This window comes from Acomys minous, assembly GCF_964271855.1.
Source record: "Acomys minous genome assembly, chromosome: 3".
In the NCBI taxonomy this organism is placed as follows: domain Eukaryota; kingdom Metazoa; phylum Chordata; class Mammalia; order Rodentia; family Muridae; genus Acomys; species Acomys minous.
Genome location: NC_140485.1, coordinates 126,391,523 through 126,416,662, shown reverse-complemented (window position 1 = coordinate 126,416,662; position 25,140 = coordinate 126,391,523). Strand labels below are relative to the sequence as shown.

General features: G+C 41.5%; 1 protein-coding gene across 10 annotated transcripts in view; it reads right to left on the bottom strand.

Annotated features, from left to right (window-relative positions):
• Positions 1 to 25,140, bottom strand: part of UTRN (utrophin) — a 490,767-nt gene that overhangs the window by 122,132 nt on the left and 343,495 nt on the right. For all 10 annotated transcript variants that reach the window (XM_084777015.1, XM_084777016.1, XM_084777011.1 and 7 more), the window contains one exon: positions 17,023 to 17,179. In XM_084777015.1, the coding sequence (XP_084633141.1) occupies positions 17,023 to 17,179 (157 nt within the window). The remainder of the gene's footprint in view (positions 1 to 17,022; positions 17,180 to 25,140) is intronic.

Here is a 25,140-nt window from a genome sequence, read left to right as displayed (position 1 = left end):
GACTGAGCCAGGAACATGAAGTTCCCGGCCAGCTTAGGCTACCTTGAAAACCTGTCTCATAGGGAGAAGAAGTTCTACTGTCTGCCAAGCTATGGGGCTAGCAAAGTACAGTAGAGTTTCCCACCCAAATAAGGAAGCTAAAACACACATTAATCTCAAATGGAATCTAAAGAAATTTGTTAGACATAGTCACAGATCAAGAGACACTTAGGATCTAAAAAGGGGAGAATGGCCAAATGTAATAATTGCCACCAAACTTCAAGAAGCACAAGCAGGACACCAGGAACCCTATTACATATAAATACACAAAGCAGGAAGGAAGGGCACACTCTCAAAAACAAAACAAAACAAAACAAAACAAAAGGAGTCTCTCAAAAGCAAATGCTTTTCTCTTCTTTCTTCCTTTCCTACTTTCTCTTTTTCTTTCTTTCTGCATTTTCTCTTGTGTGTGGTGAATGCGCGTGTGTATATGTATATGTGTGTGTATATATATATGTATACACACACACACACACACACACACACACACACACATATATATATATATATATATGCTTTGCACGTGCAGAGGTACATGTGTATGTGTGTGAGCGTGCATGTGGAGTTGTAGATTGAAATGCAGAATCACGCTTGATCGCCCATCACTCTCCTGTCTTATTCACTGGGACACCACTATCTCTCAATCAAACCCCGAGCCTGTGTTGCTAGCCTGCCTGCTCTGGGGATCCCCTCTCTCCTCTCCAAGGCTGCAATTACTGAGGGGCAGCCATGCCCACCTGTCATTTACTTGAGTTCAGAGGATCCAAACCCCAGTCTTCTTGCTCGCCAGGCAAAGGCCTTAACGATGGAGGCATCTCCCACTGGACGTTTCATATGAACCATGTATTTAAAAACACGAGAATGAGCTCCAAGAGGGGACAATTGGGAGTAAAGCCATCTAGTCCCTCAGGCTCTGGCCTGCTTCATGCCTTCTCTGTGCTACTGAAACAGAGCCTAGGATGAAAACCTGAATGTATCAGAATTTGGTCACCCAAGCCACAGACTTCACTCTTACCAGACTATCTAGAAGTTCAACATCTTTCCCTAAAAGAGCTGGCACTTCTTCACCTGACCTTCCTGAGCACTTACACAGCAGGGAAGACTCTGGAAGCCACTACTATTTCCCAGAATGCCAGGCAGCAGGATGCACTGCTGCACAGCCAGCTCGTAGCAGGCGCAGAGATTCTTGACTGTGGCTTACTGGTCGGGGAACATTTCTTCCCACCCACGTGGTAGAACTCAGTGTGAAGGCCCGGACTTAGGGGATAAAGTGGTATAAAAAGTTACAGGTTGGCGGGGGTCAGAATCTACCACATGTCCTCACGGCTCTTCACTTCCATCCTGAGCACAGTGTCAGCTGGGTGTGATGGCCACGGTGTGGCTAAGCAGACGGTACCATTAGTTACTCTCAAGAGCAGCGACATGTGCAGGCCACAAGTCTCTCCCTAAGAAAACAGACTCAGAGAGGAGCTAGAGGGTGGTGAAGAGCCACTGCTACCCACTCCTGTCCTGAATATGGGACACATTATACTGGGCTGAGACAGAGGCGAACACCTTTCTTCATCATGTAACCCCCCACTGTGATACGATTCCACATGCATAACAATATCAGAGCCATGAACTGGCACCTCTTACATCATGAACTAAAGAAAACCTTTCTACTTTTTAAGTTGGTTACTTCAAGTGTTTTGTTATAGCAGAGGTAACTCACCAACACAACAACCTTCTCTTCTTAACAGGGAAAAACCTGAAGTTAATATTTCCTCTAATGTTAAAGTCATTTAATTAGGGAGAATGTGAAACTTTGTGATTCTCCAAAATTAAGCTAAAACATTTAGCACATATAAAACTATGTTACAAGATGTCTATATTCTTAGAAAGAAGGGAAATTAAATTTAGTCCTTTTTTATCTAAATCTGTTCCACAACAGCTAAGTAAAGCTATGGGGACTAGGGGACTGACTACAGCACATGAAACATAAATAGAAATGTTCTCCTCTGGGAAGATAAAAAAACTACAGACAACTTGCTCTTTTCCACCCTAGACAGGGCTAAATCCAGCAGAAACCCTCAAATTTTCCTTTTTTTTTTTTTTTTTTTTTTCTTTTTGAAAGGAGAGACGCTTGGGTCAGACCTGTACTATCTGAAAACTGCTTCCAAAATTCCCACACCTACCAACAGGTGCCAGAGTTTGGGTGCTAGCAATGCAAGCCCATCAAGTGAGGAACAGAAGTGAGTGTCCACATTTTATAGAGAGAGGGAACTGGTTTCATCATTTGGAAAACCCAAGTTGGCAATCTATAGAGTCATTACTGTGGTCACATTGTGTGAAACAAGAATTTCACCTTTAAGGGTAGAGCCCAAGAAAATGAACCAGAAAAAAAAAATGCCACAAATAAGAAGAAAAAATGCAACATGCTTTATGACTTTAAATTTTTGAGATCAACTAGGGCATCATGGCACACATCTCTAATCCTGACACTCAGGAAGGCAGAGGCAGGTGGAGCTCTGTAAGTTCGAGGCCACCCTGGTCTATAAAGCGAGTCCAGGACAGCTAAGGGTACACAGAGAAACCCATCTAGAAAAACCAACCAAACACACACACACACACACACACACACACACACACACACACACACGTTTTAAGCAAATAAAAAGTGTTACATAGACATAACAAGAATAAAAAGACCATCCTACCCAAAGAAATGTTCTCTTAGATATATTTCATTCATTTTACATTCAAGGAACCCTTATTGAGAATATGGAGTTGTAGGTACAAAAGGAATAGAAAATAATACAGCAGCTGTGTTGGAAGATGAAAATGCCAGAAAAAAAATAGAGATATGAGAAAGGCTGCAAGGATGGCTGTGCCATTGGAAAGTGTCATTCAGCACCTTGACAGGCAGCAGAGGGTTAACTGTGTAGACTCCCAGAAAGAGGATTCTAGAATGCACAGCATGGCTCTGTGATTGAAATAACAACAAGAGACCAGCATGGCTGAGACCATTGTGGAAGAAGCAGCAGCACAGTTTGAGATGAGCACGGTATGAGCGGGAGGCACAGGGGATCACACGGGGCTGTGCATGCCTTGCAGAGACTGTGTCTTGTACTGCAGAGTTCAATTCATTTTAACAGGAACACACTGGCTGCTGCGCTAGGGACCCCAGAGACAAATGGATGGTGACAAATGGCCAGTTCAGATTCTGTGTCTTGACAGGAGATGTTAGACTCCCTAACACATTAAAATGAGAAAGATGGGGTTCAAGGAAGTTATATATTTCCTAAGCAACTGAAATCACATTTCCACCAAGTGAGATGGAGGAGTCTGGGTACAACGTTTAGAGCCCAACTCCACAATGCTTTCAGCTTGGCCATAAAATATGCAGGTTTAGAGTCCCTGTAGAGGTGACACATCAACACGTACAAAAATCAGCAGTGGCTGGTACGCAGCTGGAGTCCCAACTCAGGGAAGAGTAGAGAAACGATGGCATGGCCTGTCTCCAAGTGCATCCTAATTTTACAAGAGGTTTGAAGAATGGACAAGAAAGGGAAAGAGGACTGCAGTGAGAGGATGAGAAAGTCAGGATGGCGCGACACCCTAGAGGTCAAGTACAGTGGGAGTGCAGGGAGCAGTTGGTGGTGAGTCACCAGGAAAGGTGAGGCCACAGCCCAAGACTCAGTCAGCACTAACGTCCACAACAAGCTTCAAGGGGCACGTGACTCAATGTGAGGACCATGGGTGACCTGAGCAGATAGAAGAGCCCTGGTATACATTTTGAGAGTCTTTCATTATTTTAAAAAATAATGGTTTATAGCTGTCAAAGTATAATGTTCTTTTTGTTTGTTTGTTTGTTTGTTTGGCTGGTTGGTTGGTTCATTTTTCTTTTTCCAGACAGTGTCTCTCTCTGTAGCCCTGCCTGTCCTTGAACTCAGTCTGTAGATCAGGCTAGGCTCAAAATCACAGAGATCCACCTGCCTTTGCTTCCTGAGAGCTGGGATTAAAGGCATGTACCACCATCACCTGGCTTACATAAATAATGTTGATGCAAAGGTATCTAACTATAACACAGCAAACTCTCAGGCAAATGAAACTGCAGGGCCACAGATCTGAATATTCGGAATTTCAAGGCTCAGCAAAGCATTGGAAGCCTTTCTAACCATCTGGCATGGTGGGACCATGTAAGGTGCCCTAGTAGTTGGCTAGGACATGGGGCATCTGAACTGGAGCAAGCTAGAGGCAGTGTTAGCACAGCAGGCCTCTTTAACCTATAGTTCTCTAAAGAACTCCACTGCTTACTGGAGAATAGAAATAGAAAAAAAAATGGTACCAACAGAAGGAGAATCTTCTAGAATATAATTTACTCCCTCTCCCCTCCCAACTTGCTTCTGATGCTAAATCAGCACGTATGGATCTAAGTCATTTTGTATGATAGAAAAGAAGGGCAGAGAGTCGTTAAATTTGATAGCACTAATAAAACTAGAAGGAAAAAAAGAGAAAAATAGGATTATGTTCCATTGGTATGCAGACAAAAATTCTTTTAATTCTCCTTCATAGTGCACAGTGCTGTAAAAGTTTTGGTTAATGTCCCTAAATGATGAGTTAAATGTATAAATTCATTTTGGTTCCACCCCACTGACATCAAAAATAAAGGCTAAATCGGAATACTAAGTATGAACGCTAAGAGCTCTCCAAGCACACACAAGTAATAAACCAGTCTTCTCCCTGCACTGTGGAACACAGACACGCAGACGCATATACACACACACAAAGATAAACAGACAGACAACACATACAAAATACACAGAGACAGACACAGACATACACACACAACACATAGACACACATAAACACACAGTTACAAACACAAACACAAAACACAGAGACACATACACAAAACATATAGAGACACACACACAAAACATATAGACACACACACACACACACACACACACACACACACACACACACACATTCCTACATTCCTCTAATTCAGCAATCTATTAGTATCTCCTCTCATCAGAAGGTGATGCTAACAGCTTAGGTGCTAACATTTACATTCCATCTCTTTGAGCTTTGCTCTTGGTATAAAGCTAAAGCAATGTTCTCAACCTGTGGGTCATGATCAAAGACTCTTTCACAGGGCATTAGGTAAACACAGACATGTACATTACAATTCATAAAAGAATCAAAATTACAGTTATGAAGTAGCAATGAAATAACTTTATGGTTGGGGGGTCACCACAATGTGAGGAGCTGTATGAAAGGGTGGGTGCATTAGGAGGGTTGAGACCCCCTGGGCTACAGGGGGGGAAACACAGCACACGCCATTGAATGCATACTCTGAGAAACACAACCACTAACACACAGGATTCTCAGTCCAGGAATCTGCATAAGATTCTTTAGGGACTTCCTGGACTCCAGAGCTTCTCACAGCCTTTCCTTCTCAGCCACAGCACAAAGTCACACATCAATGCTTCCTAGCTGTGTGTCCCTGTCCCTACTACAGGGCTTTTGACAGTGACTATCATTACTTCTTGTCAAGCCCAATCCTGCCGCCGAGCAATGAGTCCTGTGAAAACACAGACCCTCTAGTGACTGATGTGTGCTTAGTACCTAACACAGAGTGGCAACCATCAGACACAACATGGAAGTTGAAAGAAATGAGCTGCTAGACAAAGGAAATTATCACTAAGCAATATAGATCCTAGGAGCAGTTCACTATTTCACTCATCGATGGGACCATGTTTATTTAAAGCAGGGGCAACTTTTGTCGTTCACTGTGTGGATAGCCAAAATGCCTACAGAAGATATGTGGCCACTTATAATGGCAGAAATACCATAACCCCTCCCTTCTGGAGAAGGCCATTTCTTGCCAAAGCATGGTCTCACTTTGACTTCACTGCCAGACTGGCAGCTATTAAGCTGGCCCCTGTCCCTCTAAACAGACATCCTGTGAGCCCCAGATCTTGGAAGTGAGGCTTCATCTATTGCTCCCAAACTTAGAAGACAGGATCACCTGTGATCAGAAGACAGGTTCTCCAGGAAATTATACCTCAATCATGCGCTTCCATCGTTCTTGCTGATTTGCTTTTATACAACCAGCATGCATTTTTATAGGGGAGCCAAGCAAATGGTTAACAGCTAGTGGGGAAGGCTCCCTTAAAAAGCTGCTGATTCGGGCTGCACATGGGGGAACTGCTCTGCCAACAGACAGGGGGCAGTGTGTTTCTGAGAAGGAAAGAAAAACAGTGGCAAATTTTAGACATTTGGGCTAAAGAGACAGCTCAGTTTGTAGAGAGCTTGCAATGGCCTTGGCACACATGAGGACCTAAGTTTGGTCTCTAGAATCCACATTTTAAAAGCTATGCACAGTAGTGCACATGCTTGTGATCTCAGAGCCCAGGAGGGAAGGGGGCAGCATGGGACCTTGAGGTTCACTGACCAGTCAACCTAGCCAGTGAAAGACTTTGCCTACAAAAAATAATAGAAAAATAAAAGAGGTGGGGGGGAAGGGGGAAAGGAGGGAAGGAAGGAACGACTCTCTGAGAACTGATACTCAAGGTTGTGTCTGGCCTCCACACAGATGTACACACAGAAATATGCATAATAAACATGCATGGGAAAGCCTCAACCCAATTAGAAAATGACCAACTTACTACCATAGAAAAACCTCATAACACACAGCAAGTCTTAAACATTACAGACTTATAGGCGATCTCAAATTAATAGGAGAACTGCACCACACACACACACACACACACACACAGAGCCCAGATTTAACAAGGAGGTATTGACATGTTTGTTGTTGTTGTAGTAGTTGTAGTTTGTTGATTTCTGAGAAAGGGTCTCAATATGCAGCCTTCGCCAGCCTGGAATTCACTATGAAGCCTAGGCTGACTTCAAGCTCATAGAGATCTATCTGCATCTGGCTCCTGAGTGCTAGGACTAAAGGTGTGTGTGAGCACACCTGGTAGAGGTTTAAAGACTTTAGAATCTGTTACTTTAATGAGTAAATTTTCTTATGTATCTTGGCAACTTGGTTTAAGGCCCAAATGCCCTGATTCTTACAAAATGAGGTCTGGATATAAGAAATTAAATTGAGTTAGGCAAAGGGCAAAGTATCCCTGAGGGAAAGGACACACACCAGGAAATTATACCTGAATCATGCAATTTAATCATTCTTGGTGATTCACTTTTATAAAACCAACATGCATTTTATTGGGGAAAGTGTGTTAGAGCTCTGATAATTACCTCTGCATAACTCAATATTTGCAGTGCTATGGAAATAAAGTGCAAATTGAATATTAAAAACTGCATATGCAACTGTAGGCAAATATTGAGTGTCTGACTGAAGTTAATTTGTGGCATTATATATTAACACTATACACAGTGTAGGTGCTTTATAAGAAATCACTGACTGGATGACATCTTGCTGATAATGAAGTTGCATGTAAATCATTCATTTTTTGCATTCTCAAAAAATTAGAAAAAAAATAATTAAAGTCATTGAGGAGAATGTTCAGTAATCTTCACTCATTTTACAAGACAGCAAAAGTTATGTTATTATTTATTTTAATATTTAAAGGAATTAGATATATATGCATATGAGAAAAATAGCATGATTGTGTTGTCTACCTAATCTGTAAAGTCTGGAATGTGACCCTTAAATAATTCAACAAATTCTTACTACATAGTAAGGGGCAGGCTAGGGGACAATACTGTTGGGCTGTGTTGATGGTAAATAATAGGTAGCAATAGAGTTGTATTTCCCTGAAGAGGCTTATTATATACTGGAAACAGAATTAAGACAAAAGTCATGAAAATCATCAACTCAGCCTGTGGTGGTTAGTTTTAACAGCCAATCAGACACAGTCTAGAATCACCTAGGAAAAGCATTTCAGTGAGCAACTGTCTATATTAGGTCAGCCTGTGGCCATGTTAATGGGACATTGTCTTGATTACATTAATTGATATGAGAAGGCCCAGCACAGAGTGGGTGCCACCATTCCCTTGGCTTGAGTTCTGAACAACTTAAGAGTAAAGAAGAGAGACGGGCAGTAAGCAGTCTTGCATTAATTTAGTTCTCTCTTCTCTTGACTTAGGGCTTCAGGTTCCTGTTTACTTGATGTCCCATCCCTGAAATGATGGCCCTGGAATCATAAGTTCAAATAAACCCTTGCTCCCCCAAGTTACCCTTTGTCAGGGCCTACTATCACAGCAACAGAAGCAAACTGATGCAGAGACTCCCAGCAATTACAAGAGAAAGCACCAGCATTCACATTCTGAGCAATGTATGCTGTGCCCGTCGTAGGCCCAATAACATTGCTATTAACACAACACATCTTTAAGAAACTACAGAATTATTATTCCATTAATTGTACACTAACATAAAATAATTTTTAAAAGAAAAACACATAATCCCTAATATTTTTCTTGGCAAAATTTCAAAGCTCTTGTTTTAATAACTTCATTTAATTTCCTAAGTAGTCTGGGGCATCAATAGGCTAAACAATACATGGGAGTTGTGGCATTACAACTTAGAGGCCAAAGAGAATAAATAAGAAGCAGGTCTAAAACAACAGAAACTAACTGTGTGCTAGAAAAGGCAACTCCTAGCTAAATAATAACAATACTAACCATCCCAGCATGAGGCTAGAGAGATGGCTCAGCAGTTAAGAGTGGGTACGATTCTTGCAGAGAACTGGGGTTCAGATAGATCCCAGCACCCAGGCAGGTGGCTCACAACTGCCTGAAATTCCAGTTTTGGGAGACCCAATTGTTAGCATTCTTCTTCAGTCTGCCTACTTGTGATGTCATTGCTTACCTGCCACAGGGGTGTGGCCCTGCCCAGGGCCATATAAAAGGACAAACCATCCATGTGGCCCCTCTTTTACCCCTCCTACTCTTACGCTCTCTTCTTCTCACTCTTCCTATCACTCCCTGGGGTACCCCTTCCCCTCTCCTTCTCCCCCAAGCTCATTTAATAAACTCCCTATAACGTAATACCTGCTGCCTGGCATCTCATTATCCTATCATCTCATTTTCTTTTTATTAATCATTACACCAATACCCTCTTAGCCTCTGTGGTCACATGCATGCACATGGGTGCACACGGTGCACATACCAACAAGGTGACACCCACATTCACATCCATGGGAGTTAAATAGTTAAGTCACTACAAAACAACTCTGGCAGCTTTTGTTAAGTGACATGCTGATGGAAACCAATGAGGGACCACAGAGATTAGACAATGTGTCTTCCAGGTTAGATCACAGAGCTAGAGAGAAGAGGCACCAGAGAGCAAGCCAGGCCTACTACCTAGCCCCACTGCCTAGCCAGAGTTCAATAGAATGTACCACAGAATACTGGATACTATCCCAAAATCCACATGAGAAGTCCTCTCATAAAAGTTCAGTGGATTCATAGATACAAATTAATAATAATACAGGTAAAAACAAATCACTTTATTTAAATTACTCAAATGGTCTTTGTTATCAGCTATTGATTGTGATGGATACACTTAATTGTTTAATTGTATTGTGTGCAACACTCTATGTCCACATAAGTCTCAAAGATGCAGTTTTTTTTAAAACTGTGTATAATAGAAACATTGTTACTATCATTTCAAAGCTGAAGTGCTTGTCTGACTAACATCAGCACACCTGGTTTTCAGGTACATCTGGCAGATGTGTGTGTTTATTTTATCCATAGTAAATATATGTATGGCAATGATTTATAAATTGAGCTCTATAAAATATTTGCATTTTGTCTATGAAATAATTTCTCTTGGAAAAATTAACAAAATAGTGTTTTAATTTTTGTTTCTTTAAACATATTCCATTATGTAATATCTAGACATCAGATATTATATCTATTATTTATTTGTATTGATTATCATTATCTCATTGAGACCTGTGAATTCATTCTACCTATAAGACTGGAGAATGAACTCAAAATCATGTATCACATCCCCCTCTGTGTACATGTACAAAATTGTCAAAGAATAAACTTAAAACACACACACACACACACACACACACACACACACACACACACACACACACTGGATGAAGGGAAAAATGATCCCCCTCTTATTTTAGGGGAATTTCATAGAACTGAAGTATCACGCCTAAAGTGAGCATAATGCTATTTAAGGATGCATTCTGACTGATGCTAATTATATACTTTTAAGCCAGAAGGCTCGAAAGTTCTTTGAAGTTAGGAAGATTTCTTTAACTTTATTAAGAAAATTGAAGCCTAAAAATCAGGTAATCAGAGAAAAAGAAAAAAAAAGAAAGAAACAAGGAAACAAAGAAAAAAAAACAAAGAAAGAAAAGAAACTTGCACTTTATAATAGAAACCCTAAAAAGAGACAGAAATAAACTTTTCCCCACTATGCTAAAAACATTTTATATATATCTGAGAAAACATTGTTTAAAAACCACTCCTTGTTCTGCTTGAAGCAGCAGCACAATGCTATAAATGAAGACAGTTCTAAATCCTTTACAGAGGAATCTGGAAATAAATGTGTCCACAAACTCAAAGTCTATGTACAATGTAACTAGGAACAAAGATGGAAGGAGGGGGAAACAGGGGGGGATGGGCAGACAGCCAGCAACCAGGGAAACCGGTGTGAGCGAACATTTCACAGCCCCAGGTAACATCATAACTGTTCCCTGAACACACTCACTTGTTACACAGAAAATAGGAGCACACAGGCTGTCCCTTGCACAACCCTTCCATGTGGACAGCGGCTGGGTACCGTCTCTGTTCCATGTCTTAGAAACTACCATGCACAGAGAAGGTCTACGATGAGTTACTACTGTTGGCAAAGGAGATTTCATAAAGCCAGGCTGTACTCATTTTCCTCTATGCAGTGAGCATATCCTGGGACCCTTGAGTTTCTACCAACTGCTAAGTCTAAGTTCCACGTGCACACACAGCAAGTAAAGGTTTCTCTTAATACGAAGAATGTAAAAGTGGAGAAAAGAGACTTTAAAAAAAAAAAAGCTGCCTGGCAACACACCTCTAAGAGAGCAACTTCAAGGGAATCGCTTGATGCTGTTGTAGTTCAACTACTAGAGATTTTCCGAATGACCTTGGGGTTCCCTGAGACAGCTGAATAATTACAGACAAGTAGTAAGGCTTGAATGTGAATCTGCTTCCCTCCATCACGTGTCTGGTCACTCAGTCTCCAGCTGGTGGTGCTATCTGGGCGGTCCTTTGGATCCACAACCCAGTAGCAGGGACTGGCGCACCCTAGGACAGCTCGACTTCAGCCCCAAGCTCTCTGCGATGGAAAATCTTGGTTAGTTAACTTGAAAAACCTTGGAAGTTAAATGCAGGGCCCGCCTCCATCAGACTGTCACGTGGGCATATCTGCAGGCTATTTTCTTAATTGCTAATTGATGTAGGAGGACCTGATCCATTAGCTACCTTATGAAGGTGGGCCTGGCCGAGACAAGAAACGCAGCTGAGCAAGCCAGAAGGAGGAAACAAGCCAGGAAGCAGCATTCCTCCTTGGTCTCTGCTTCAATTCTTGCTCCTTAAGCTCCTGCTCTGGCTTCCCACGAAAGCCTCTTCTCACCTAAGTGTCTTACCACAGGAATAGAGAAGCAACCTAGGACACTTTGTTTTGCCACCTGCTGACAGAAGCAAGCGGCTTGTGCTATCACTGCCATGGGTAGGAAGCACTCATTCCGCTATGAATGTTGCCATACCTTCCTGGACACACAACTGAGTGTCAAAACAATCCCTCCTCCAATGAGTCACTTCTGTTGGAAAAATAAATAAATAACCCAACAAATAACGCACTGCTTTAAATTATGCTGTAATTGTACTAGTGCATAATAATTATACTCTAATTCTAATCATGTGCATTTATATTAATGTAAACTAATAATAATTATACCCATCTGTGCCATATGTATAATTACATAATTCCAGAAATTACTCTTGGTTGTTGGGAAAGAAAGAAGCTTCTGACAGAATACACATAATTGAGTAGTAAAATGATATACTGTTGCCCTATGGCACTTTACATTCTTTAAAATCATTGCTATTCACATTATGCCATTTGGGATAATTCTGTAGAGGAGGTGGGACTTATTCACCATGTTTTGAATGTTTCTGTCCCAAAACGTGCATGCTGAGATCCAGACTGCAAAGCTGCGGTGGCAGTAGGAGGCATGGTCATCAGGAGGTGACCAGAGCATGAGGGAGCATGCGTCAAGCAGGAAACTCAGGCCCTTAGGAAGGAGCACTTTCCACCACACACGGAGAATGGCAGTCTCTGAACTAGGGCAGGTCACCACTAGTCACCATGCCTCCCAGCTCCTTGACTTTTGACTTTCCAGCCCTCAGAGCTGGAGGAAATATGTAACTGATACTTTACAAGCCAGCCAATTTGCTCAATTTCACTATAATGTCCAAAGAGTCACCAGGGATGGCCAGGCTCTGAAGTGAAGGTATTCTCTGTGCACCTCAGGCCCCTCCCCCTCCTGTTTCCTCAGAAACAGTGTCTGCGCTCACGTCCCTCACTCATGCTAACACACATATAAGCAGCCAGCTGCTACTCCTTAACCCACTCCTGTGCACCCTACACCGCATGTCAACATGGATCCCCAGTAGATGGTCTACACAGCACACTTGTACTTCACACCAAGGAAGGAATCAACACACCCCCAATTTTCACACCTCTATTCACAACACAATAGCATATGGCACAATCTAAAGAGAAAATACAGAAGAATCGAGTTTAAGCCTTCATTTCTTCTCCTGAGCTCTTCTTTCCTGTATAATTTATAGGGGTAATGCCTGATGCGATATTGATTAATATCCTTATAAATCTATGAAGGCCACCCTTAGTGAACTGGTGAATCTGCTGATCTTCTTGCAGCAGCAGTGACCAACACAGATTCTTTACCCTAAACCCATGCACACTGCCCCATATGAGAGCATATTCTATAGCAAAATAGCTAACTTGTGATTTGCTTCTATTAAACTCTATGAATTATCTTTTTTGAAATTATTATTAGTTTAGTGGGGATGCTTATTATATATAGCATCAGTCCTTAAATAGTTTCATGTTTATTTTATTACCCAAATCAGAAAGTAGACAAAGAAGAACAATACATTTAAAAAGTGGTTATGAGCTGACTCCCACATCACCCAACAATTCAAGCCAAGGAGGGGACAAAATATGAGACTGAATATACGCACCCTGCTAGAAACGGTGCTGGTACACAGCAGTAGTTCAATACACACGACCAGAGCGAATGTTTGAAATAGCCTTTGTAGGTCAGAATCCTAAACGGTGCCACCACGGCCCTCCCTTCTTACAGTCATCCTCTAGACAACTGGCGTCCCCTCCTCTTCGCTTTGAGTCAAATATCCACAGAGATGACCCTCCCACTACCCCAGCTGCTCAGAGCACCATGTGGTTCTGGTCTAAGGACTTTGCTACCTACTGTATTTGCTCAACCCACTTTCATCGGAAAACATTAAGTGTCATCATTAACATGCGCCTGCCCCCTATATACGCATCCTTTCTTTAACGCCTGCTTTCTTTACAAGCCATTCCCACTCACTGGCCTCCCAAGTGGAACAGCCACTCAACCAGATGAGTAATGCGTGGCCCCTGAAGTCAGAGTTCTGTATTTCTGCTTTTGTTCTCTCTGGAATCTACTCGCTCATGCTTCAAATTCCACCATGCCCCTAAGCTCACTCTTGTTTGAGGCAATGAGACTGCCTGCAGGATGTCTGGTGTTCTGTCCTTTTTACGCACTCCTTCAGCAGTATGAAATCCTGGGATTCGCAGTGGTGTCCTCTGTACAGTACAGTTTGCTATTCTAGACTCTGCTCTTTCTGGCTTCTTCTGAACTGCAATCTCAGGCTCATCTTCTTGGACTGTAAAATTTGGGTTCCTCGCTGCTCGTTTCTTACACTTCATTTTTCTAACTACAGTGGCTTCCCATGAGGCTTCATCAACGCTGTAGCTGATCTATGCATTACATTTTTTTTTTTATCTCTAACTCTGACCTTTCCCCTAGCTTCAAGTTTGTATACCCAACTTCCTAATGAGCATAGACAGTCTATCATGTCAAAACTCAAGCTTTCCGAGCCAGAGAGCTGGCTCGGAGGTTAAGAGCACTGGCTGCTCTTCCAAAGGTCCTGAGTTCAATTCCCAGAAATCACATGGTGGCTCACAACCATCTTTAATGAGATCCGGTGTCCTCTTCTGGCGTGTATGTGTGTATGCTGACAGAACACTGTATACATAATAAATCTCAAAAACAAAAACAAACAAAAAAACAGAAAACCTCTAGCTCTCGACCTGTCACCCCATCAGCTCAGAAATTTTCCCCCATTGTTTAAATGATACTTCTGATTTCCATTTGCTTTGACCAAAACCATTTGCCCTGTACAGCTTGAGTCTTCTCCCTTGCATCTCTATATTCAAGGCAGCCAGGAGCCCTGTTTTTCTCTTTCTTAATGTATTCAGATAACAACAACTCTTCATTCTTCTCACAGTTATGACATCACTGTTACAACCCATCAAGAACTGGGATTTTAGTTATTTTTTTTTCAGATTTATTAATTTTTACTTTATATGTGCAAGTGCATGTGTGTATATACACTATATGCATGTCTGGTGTCTGCAGAGGCCAGAAGACAGACTGGATCCCCTGCAAGTTAAGTTATGAATGGTTGTGTGTATGCATGGCGGTGCTAGCCATCAAACCTGGGTACGTGCTCCTAACTACCGTGCAATCTCTCCCACATCTTCATACATGTATTTCTGCAGTTCTGGGCATGAATTGGGACCTTGCACGTGACGGAAACATTGCACTACCGAGCACACTCCCAGCTACAAATACATGTGCCTTGCTCTGGGCTGACACTCATCAGTGGCATGAACCCAGAGTACATCAGTGGCTCATGAACTCTTGCAGAGTAAAGGAATTGACACTATTGCCAGCATCGTTATCACCATTATCTTGACCACTTCAATGCCCCAGGCTAAAGAGTTAAAACAGAGTGACTCATGTAAGGCTATAGGATAGAATGAAATAGGACCTAAAGTTAGGCAACGCCTCTGGGAGGCACAGATGGGGAAACTGTCAGGAACGAGTGGGAGGTCCAACAGGAACTGGTGTGATGAGGAGGCCAAGCTTCTGTGAAGAGAATGACTTCATCCCTAAGACTTGAGTGTTTATTCAAAGCTAGTAAGACACGGTCACAGGCAGGATTTAATTGCACACACAGAACACTAAGTATTATTAGAAACACATGGTGTTTTCTTGATTTCCTCCCCTAACACCTGACCCACAGAAAGAAAATAATCATAATACAGAAGAGCTTTGGAACTATACAAGGAGAGCGGGGCATGGTATAACACACATTTAATCCCAGCAACCAGGAGGCAGAGACAGGAGGAGCTATGTGAGTTCAATGCCAGCCTGGTCTACATAACAAGTTCCAGGACTACATAGAGACTTTGTCTCAAACAAGTGGGGGTAGGGAGGCGGAGGCGGACTGTGATTTTATAAAGTCACTAACTTAAAATCCACCGTGACTGCTGTCTTTCTACCTCACCGTTATCTCTCCACCGTGTTCTGTCCACTGAAACAGTAATTTTATTCACTTAGCACAAAGGTCAAAAGAAAATAAAATTCAAGGTCCTATCAATATCTGTTAGAACATCTTATTACATGGATGGTATCTTCCCCTGGGAACACGTAGTACTGTTCACCTTTCAGCTGGGAACAGGCGCATAATGTTGTATTAAAATGTACAGACGGAACAAGAATTCACACTGCATATGAGTAGGAAAAATACAATAGATTTAAATGATATGCAGTATGTGAGAGAATAGTGTAAAGGGATACAAAAAAAATGAATGGAACCTAAGACTAGGCAAAGGTATTTAAAAATATACAGACTAAGGAACATGTCAGGTGACATTTCAGGGTTAATTTTCCATTCACCAGAATAAAAACACAAGTGTGTTGTAGAGATGGATGTCTGTGCGGAAGAAAATCTACAAATGAACTTTGCTTCACACTGTGTTCTTCATCTCATACAGGACTGAAATCTGCCCTACGGATTTCCTCTACTTTTATTTTAGTTTACAAGATGGTTTCAAGTTTTGTTTATTTTTAGCCTCCAGCAAACCAGCCAAGTGCTCTACCACTGGGCGAAAACCTTAGAACTACTTCTCAATTCTGTTTATGTATTTATTCACTTACTTGAGACGGGGGTCTCAGTATGTCACCTTTGCTGGCCTCAGACTCGCAGAGGTCCACTTGCTTCTGCCTCCTGAGTGTTGGAATCAAAGGCATACTCCCATACTCAGTTCGACTTGGTAATTCTTTCTGACCCCATGACTTCTGCCCTTATTAAGCGGCAGTTGGGTGTGGCAACAACACACCCCTATAATACTAGCATTGGGAGGACGAAGCCAAAGGATCATCAGAAGGTTCAGATTAGCTTAGGTTACCTGGGTTGTCTAAGGCCAGAATGGGCTACAAGACAAGATCCTATCTTTAAAATGCATGCAGCCATCTACACATCCATGCATACATTTAAAATGAAGGATAACCTGTAGTTTAAAGTTTTTTCCAATACACTGATATCCAAAGAAATCTATTAGAAAGTTAGATGGAAAAAAATAAATAAAATAAAAATTAAAAAAAAAGAAAGTTAGATGGAATTCTTAATAAAAAAGAAACATAGAACACTATGAATTTTTTTAGTTAAATGTAAACAAACCACAGAATATGAAAGAAATAGAAGCAAAGAACATAACTAAATACAATGCCCAAATACCAACAACCAGAAGCCAAAGAGGGGGAAAGCTGTGGTAATTAGTTGAGATTTTCATTTTTGTAGAACTTCATTCAATGTATTAACCAAAATTAAATTAAAAAAAAAAAAAGAAGAAGAAAGGTAAAAAAGGGCTCCCATAAACGGCGCACTTACCTTGCAGTGGTCATACTGAAGCTGCAGGGCGGGAACATCCCCTCCAATGGGCATCTGTTTCTTAAGCTCTTCATCTTTCATGTTTAGCCATTTGATAAGTTCCTCAAGCGATGCCAGCAGCCTGCTCCACTTCTCAGCACTGGCCTCCAAGTGGGCCCTGTTGACACACAAGGATGAGCACATGAAGAACTGCCTCCTGCCACTTAAAATTAATAAAATTGACACACACTACTGTGGCCTAATCACCATGAATGAGCAAACAATGCTCACACCCAAAGAAAGGAAGATTTACTCATGGCACAGAAAATATACCTGGTGAGAAACAGTTATTTCAAAAAGGGTTACGTTAACCAGGCTGTCTGTAATACTTAAAATTACAAACCAGGTTCTGATAGTTCATATATCCTATGTAAATACTAAGAAAAAAGATTCAAAGAATTTTATAATTTTTTATCTAAATATATAGTAAGACAGAGAGGAGAAATTATATATATACATATATATATATATGGAATTCTTGCTGGTGGTTCATGCCTTCATTGCCAGCATTTGAGAGACAGAGGCAGGCAGATCTCTGTGAGTTCAAGACTAGACTGGTCTACATAGAGCAATCTAGGCAAGTAGGGGATAAACAGTGAGGCTTTGTTTCAAAAAAAGGAAGAAAAGGGTAGAAAGAAAAAAGGAGAAATGGAAAAAAGAGAGATAGACATTGGTTACTATGTCATATTTACGTTTAAAAAACAGACAAATCATTTAAGAAAAGGGAATCATTATTTCTCAGTTTTTCTTATAATGAAGTAAATTGCTAGAAGACATTAGAAATATTTACTACAAACTATTGAAAAGTATTATCATTATTTGTTTGTTTGGTTGGTTGGTTTTCGAGACAGGGTTTCTCTGGGTAGCCTTGGCTGTCCTAGACTCACTTTGTAGACCAGGCTGGCCTTGAACTCACAGCGATCCACCTGCCTCTGCCTCCCAGTGCTGGGATTAAAGGCGTGCGCCACCACGCCCGGCAGTATTGTCATTATTTATCCAGAATGCTACTTGGCTTTAGGTTGACTAGTATCCTCTGCCAAATGATCATGTGAACAGTGGGCAAAATTCACTGACTGCAATACTTTACACATTTATTTATTTACTTATGTATATATGCATACACACACACACACACACACACATACTGGGGACCTTGTATATGCTGAGTACTCTGTTATATATGTACATATGCATTTTGACTTCATGGTGGCATCTTGTCTCATTAATTGCTTATAGTTTTAGCACAGCCATTAATTGTGAACTCAGAACCAAGGACCATTTTAGGAAATACTTGGTTAAGGATGTAGAGTGAAATCCTCTGAACGTAGTATCAATCAGAGGACAAATTCTTCCTTGTTCTTGCTAAGACCCTGGGAGAAGCCCATCCATCTGGCCTGGAACACATAGAAAGTTTGGATTAAAAAAAAAAAAAAAAAAAGAACTTGTACTATTTAGAGAAACTCCAGCCAGTCGAGGAATTGAGCTTTTCTCAGTACTGCAGTGCCAAGACGTGGATGTGGCTACATCGTGTGGCTAAGCAGGTGGGATGTGCTAAGCTGGTGGGATGGACTGCCCTGCCTATCTGTGATCAATCTACTTCGGAGCGCCGAGGTTACTGGAGATTCTCATCTCATTATACATCTTCCAAAGGGAAAAACTTATGGGTGGGGGTACGTCTTATCTTGAGGGGTTTCAGCTCTACAGAACATGCAATCCAGAGTCCATGTCCTCTAAGATGGCCTTTATCATGATGTTGGCATTTGCATCCTCACCCCAGGAATTTGGTCCCTTACCAGGGGCATGGAACAATCTTGCAGGCTCAGCCACTATTGTCACTCGTGCCTCTCAGTACCTCTCTGCATACCTCTCACCCACTTGAGCTTCTGTCCCAACGCTCACAGTTTTGCTAGCTGTAACACAACTATTACCTCATTGGCCACATTTAGGTGCTATTCCCAGCGATGCACATCCAACAATTATCATAAAGCTTGGTTCAAAGCTTACCCCCAGCTCACACAACAATAACCAGAGTCTACCACCCAGTATTCTTGGCCAAAAGGAAAGGCTGGGGCTCTAGGTTTGCTTGAAAACACGCACATAGTTACTGCAAAGGCCAGTTATCCTGCCATCTTTTCCCAGCCGCACTGCCACCTGGCTAATAAGCGACCTCCTCAAACTTGAGCATTCTATGTCCCATTCCAAAAAGGTTAGCTGTAAGATACTAAGACATAATTTCTAACTCTTGAACATGTCCAAAGAATTTTATAATTATCTCAAAACTGTGTCACTTAAACTTCATTTTAGTTTTAAAAGAGAAAAATGGATTGGTGAGTAGACTGGTTGCTGTACAAGCATGAAAACTGGACATAGGATACACAGAACCCACATCAAAACAGTCAGGGGGGCATGGTGGCTACTTATAATCCCAGCACTGGGGAGGCAAAGGAAGCTAGCCACGTTAGCTGGAGTCCATGAGCTCTGAGTTGAGCTGGAGACTCTGGCTCAGTTAACGAAGTAGATAGCAGCATAAGAGACATATGATCTCAACTTCCTGACTCTTATGCACTTACATACATGTGCACCCATGAAAACGCATACAACACACACACATACACACACACACACACACACACGTGCGCGCACGTGCGTATAACAAAATTCATTTAATTTTTTCTTTTACTACCATTTCTATTTCTTCTACAGATGCCAAGACTGACCTCACCTGATAAAACTATGATGTGGCAAGATCCTGATTCTGCTTAAGCTCCAGCATTTCTGTATTCCTATTAATTTGGGGCAAGATCTCCTGATAAACAACACGTTTTCTTGCCAGAGAGCACAGCTAAATAATTCCAATTATACTAATTGAAATCCCTGTACAGTCAGTCATAAGCCATAATGCAAAAATACTTGTTGCATTATATATACTCGAAAGGGCTATTGCAATTGCTTACCATCCCTTTTTAAATGCAAAAACAAAAATTAAAAAATGCTAGAAATCCCAGGTCCCCACTCAACCAAGAATTGCTGAATAGCTCCTGAGTAAACCACTTAGATGCATATCCAACCTCTTACTCAGATCTGATGCTGCATCTTCAGTGTCTGTAGTTTCATCATCCATCAATAACTAAAGTCACATATTATGTTCCCTGCTAATCCAGTCCTACGCGCTTCCTGGAGATCACACAAATGTCCGTCTCCATGCCACGGACTACTCACTGCACAGAAATGCTGAGATTGATCACTGAGCATTATGGTGTGCATGGATTCAGCCCCGAAGGACCATCTGAGTAAATGAAGGCAAGAGATGCTAGGGCGGCTTTGAAACGAAAACAGAAGCATCGATTCCATGTGCTTCTCCGCACCTCTGCTTTCCATAGCAAACACAGAGCTCATCAGACAGAACCTCTGCCTGGAAAACCTGCTCGGCTGATTCTCCGGTACACTGCACCTCCGTGCTTAGCAGATTACTACCATATGCCCAAATAGGCGCAGGCTTCCGTAGTAGCCTTTGGTGTTCCTGATTCGCTTTAGTTCTTTCATCTTTCAAGATGAAAGCCTTTCCTGGCCATTGGATTGAAGGCTCTGTGAAGAGAAACTGTATGTTTGTGTTTGGCTTAGTTGGGGGTCTCTCTCACCATTGACTATGAACATTTATAGCTCAATTTGTCCCAGTACTACAGACAGCAGGTCATCAACATGTTCTGGGCATTTTGGGGGGTAAAATATTGCTTTACCTAACTCATTATCTGTAGGAATGTTTTTCAATAATTGACTCGTCACAAAGTCTTACTTGCATCAGTTCACTCTGGATATGTGCAATGTGCAATGCAATGCAGTCATTGACTACAGCAATAACCTTGGATGGATGTAAAATGGAGTCTGCTACATGCAGATAGTCCTTTCTAGATGAAATTTGTTTTAACAAAGCTCTGAGTTTTCACAACTTCCGCATGACTAGTCATTTCAAAAATTATAATATAAAGGCTTGTTAGAAGACAAAAATTCATTAAAAGCTTACTTGACCACAGAAAAAGAATTGCAGAGTGCAATGCACACTCCTATCTGTTTTAAATCGCCGAAGTGATTTTTCAAAGAAACTGTCATGAAACAAGTTATCATACCCCTCTCCAGAATATAAACATCAACAAAGAAAATAGTGTGTGCTAAAAGATACTAGTTTGCAGACCAGGGTCAGAAAACAGTTGGTAAAGTGTTTAATTAGTACACACAATCTTCTGCTTTGAGCCTCAGCATCTCAGGGGAGGTGGTGCCTGCCTGCAACCCCAGCATGCAAAGGTAAAGGCAGAAGGATAATTCTGAGCTACACAGTGAGTTCCAAGCCAGCCTGTGATACCTAAGATTCTGTCAAAAAAAAAAAAAAAACAGGGAAAGGAAAGAAAAATTGGGAGGGGCGGGCAAGAGGAAAGAGAGAGAGGAAGAAAACAATTTTCATTTATTAATATAAACCTGTGTTCACAGAGCACCCCTTAGGTGCAACACTGTTTCCAAAGCACAAATGGCAAAATGTCAACACTATGTGGTCGAATGAGGAGAAATTCAAGTTTACCAAATACACCCACAAGAAAGGAAATCTGACAACTGCCCTACTGTGTATCAGGACGCAGAAGCAGCCATGGGAGAATGCAGACTTCAGCCAACCAAGGCTTTGGTTAGTAACAGCAACAGTGTAAGAAGCATAAATTGATCATCTATACTGTATACAAGTCAGAACACTTTAGCAAAGTCAGTCTCCAAGGGTCTCAGTGAACAGGAGGCAAAGACATATTACCACCTGTAGCATAAAAACAACAACAACAACAACAACAAAAACCTATACAGACTGAAATCTGTACTTCTAGGTAGAAATGTGGTTTGTTTTCAGTTTATTGTGAAGCCCACTTAACTTAAATTGTTAGGATATTTTTTAAAGAGCATAACTAATGTAACTAAGAATAGATGCATCAGATAATAACTCAAAACAGATAATCCTGCTCCCAAAATGAGCATGACAACCCACCAAGTAAGACGAATGTGGAGAGCCACAGATAGCAGCGCCTCCTGCTGCTTCCCCAGAGCAATACGCCCCTTATGCGCATGCGCAATGCGCCCTTGAGTGAGCCCCTTATGCGCATGCCTGAAGGCATAGCGTGAGGTGGTGTGATCCGAACGCACCAACCAAGAGCGACAACGTGGCAGTCTCTGATAGGACCAGGCACACTCTAAAGGTTCTGTGGGAGCTTTTCCCGGGGTCACTTCGGTAGTCAAAGTTCCTGAATAAATTGCTGCAAGAAGAGTTCCTGGTGTTGGTGTCTTTCTTGCTGGTCGGGGGCTGCATTGACAGATGGGGAGTCCTTGAAATCCAGCCACCTAAAGAGCACCCCAAAGCTATGACCTGATACGGCTGGTACTGTGAAGTGTGCCTACTGAACATACATTTCAGTTCATTAAGATAAATAAGACTCAAATCCACTTCCTCATTTACACTAGCCACATTTTAAGAGTTCAATATGCCACTTATGGCTAGTGGGCCGTGGAGTGGCCAGATCAGGTAGGGCTCCTTCCTGGGAGCTGTTTCAGGAAGCTCTGCTGGAGAGTGCTGTAGCGAAAAAGAGCAGAATCTCACTCCCTTACATTTATATAAAAAAAGACCTTAGTTTTATAATGTGGTTAGCAAAATCAACTCCTTAAGGTTCAGAATGGTGCTGTAAAACGTGATAACAAGCAATATAAAGGATGACGGCAGAGGCTCATCTTCTCTAAGAACTTAGAAAGCGGTGCCCCAAACTTTTAAGAGGCTTATAAAAGAAACGCAAGATAGAATTTTATCTTTGAACTCTGTTTCCATTACACTTGACAACTTCCCCGGCCTTTGAAACCTCTTGTTAGGATGGATCTATATTAAACATCATTAAGCTGATAAGTGGGTATTTAATTAACATAATCTTGCATTAAATAAATTTAATTTTAAAAAATGTAAGTCATGCCATTCAATCTTGAATTTATTAGTATAATTCCAATTCGGTTTTACAAGTGATCATAAAATAGTGCCAGCAATTTTTTTTTCTTCCTGAGACAGGGTTTCTCTGTATAGCCTTGGCTGTCCTGGTTTGTAGACCAGACTGGCCTTCAACTCACAGAAATTGACCTGCTTCGGCCTCTGTATCTCAGAGCACTGGAGTTACAGGCATGTGCTACCATGCCCAGCTCATAGTGTCAGAATCTTAAGAGCCTATTTATATAAGTAAAATCTTAAGTCTTCAGTTAACTCTTTGTGCACTGATCATACACACCCCCCCCACACACATACATACACTATATAATGCTATGCATTGTGTATTTAAGATGCTAAGGCAGATTTAGTACTCTGTGTTTTAGTATTTAAAAGACCCAATCATGGTCATCCAAAAAGACTTTAAAGTAATAATTAAGGCAGTTGTTGCAGTGACACACTATGGTTAAAATAGGTGATATCTGTATGTACTTAAGAGTAGATTTGATTGGAAAAAAAAAACCATTGGAGGTTTGTTTGATGCATTTTGATGCTAATTACTGTTTGCTGTCTCTGTGACCCACCTGTATTTTGACTAAGAGCCTAACCTGTTTGATCAATAAAAGGCCATCACATCTGGGCAGGGCAAATGGAATAGGCGTGGCTAAGGTTCCAGGGCTTAGGGAGACTGGGAGAATCTTGGAAGGAGAGAGACCTTAGGAGAGGAGAGGAGAAGAAGGCTGGGCCATGGGTTAGGTGGAGGAGAAGCACAGGGCCAGCGTTGATGGAGATTTGGCCCACACGAACAACATTAGCAAGTATTTGGGATTATGAATGACAGGTAGCTTGATAGAAATTTTTAGAACCAGATGGCATGGGATTGGGGCAGGGATCCCATACCTGCCCCACTATGGGAAGTAGTTTAGGGGATTAATATCTGCCCTGCCTCAGGTAAAATAAGGCTATTTTAAAATATAACAGGTATCTGTGTCTTGATCGCTTGCCAGAAGGTTAGAAAATATTGTTGTAATAACAATTATATTTTTATATGTTTATTATTAGGCCTTACTGGTAAATTAACTGCAACAAAAAACAATAAGCAGCAGATATCCACTTTCTAGAAAAAAAAAAAAACTAAAGGAAACATTCCCTATCATGGCAATATAAACCTAAACATTATTTGAAAGACAAAAATCCATAAATATTCTCCACTCAGAGGAGCAGAGGTTCATCAATCAAATGGCCTGTCTCATCCTCAGAAATACTTAGGTCATCCACATAAAGAGAGGCAAGGAAACTTCAAAACAAAACAAAACAAAAAACAAAACAAAACAAAAAACCCCAAGACCTCTGAAGATAGGCATGGTGGTGAATAAAATGAAAATTTTTATTCAGAGTTACAACACCAATTGCAAGTAGACGATGTCAGATTAATATAAAAGAAGTCTTGGCTCCTCTTCCCTTTCTAAAGCAACACAAAGCTGGTGGGATGGCTCAGCTGCTAAAACGCTTGAAATACAAGCATGAGAAGCAGTGTTCACATTCTCAGCACCCACATAAAAGGTAGCACTTGTAACCCAGCACTGGAGGGGTGGAGACAGGAGGATCCCTGTGGCTCCCCGGCTCCAGGTCCAATGAGAGAACATGCCATAGATAGATAGATAGATAGATAGATAGATAGATAGATAGATAGATAAGACAATTTTGGAGAGCTATAGAGGGAGATACGCATCCTTGATCTCTGGCCTCCATGTACGTGTACCTACATGCAGATGCATCTGAAAAGACACAGGGTCATGAATATATATACACACACAGAAAGGGAGGGAGAGGAGAGAAACAGGGAAGAAGGGAGGAAGAGAGGGAAGGAAGGGAGGGAAGGAAGGAGGAAAGTGGGGGAAAACCCAAGACCAGTAGTAAGGGATAGACAGAGGGTGGGTAGTAGTATGGAGGAAGCAGAAGATAAAGCTCAGCTGTAGAGGAAACACAAGGGCCTGGCTCTGACTAGTCTGTCTTACAAAGAACTGCAAGCTGGGTGGAAGGGGTTGAGAAAATGCCTCCATAACACTGGCCTGCACTCTATGGGG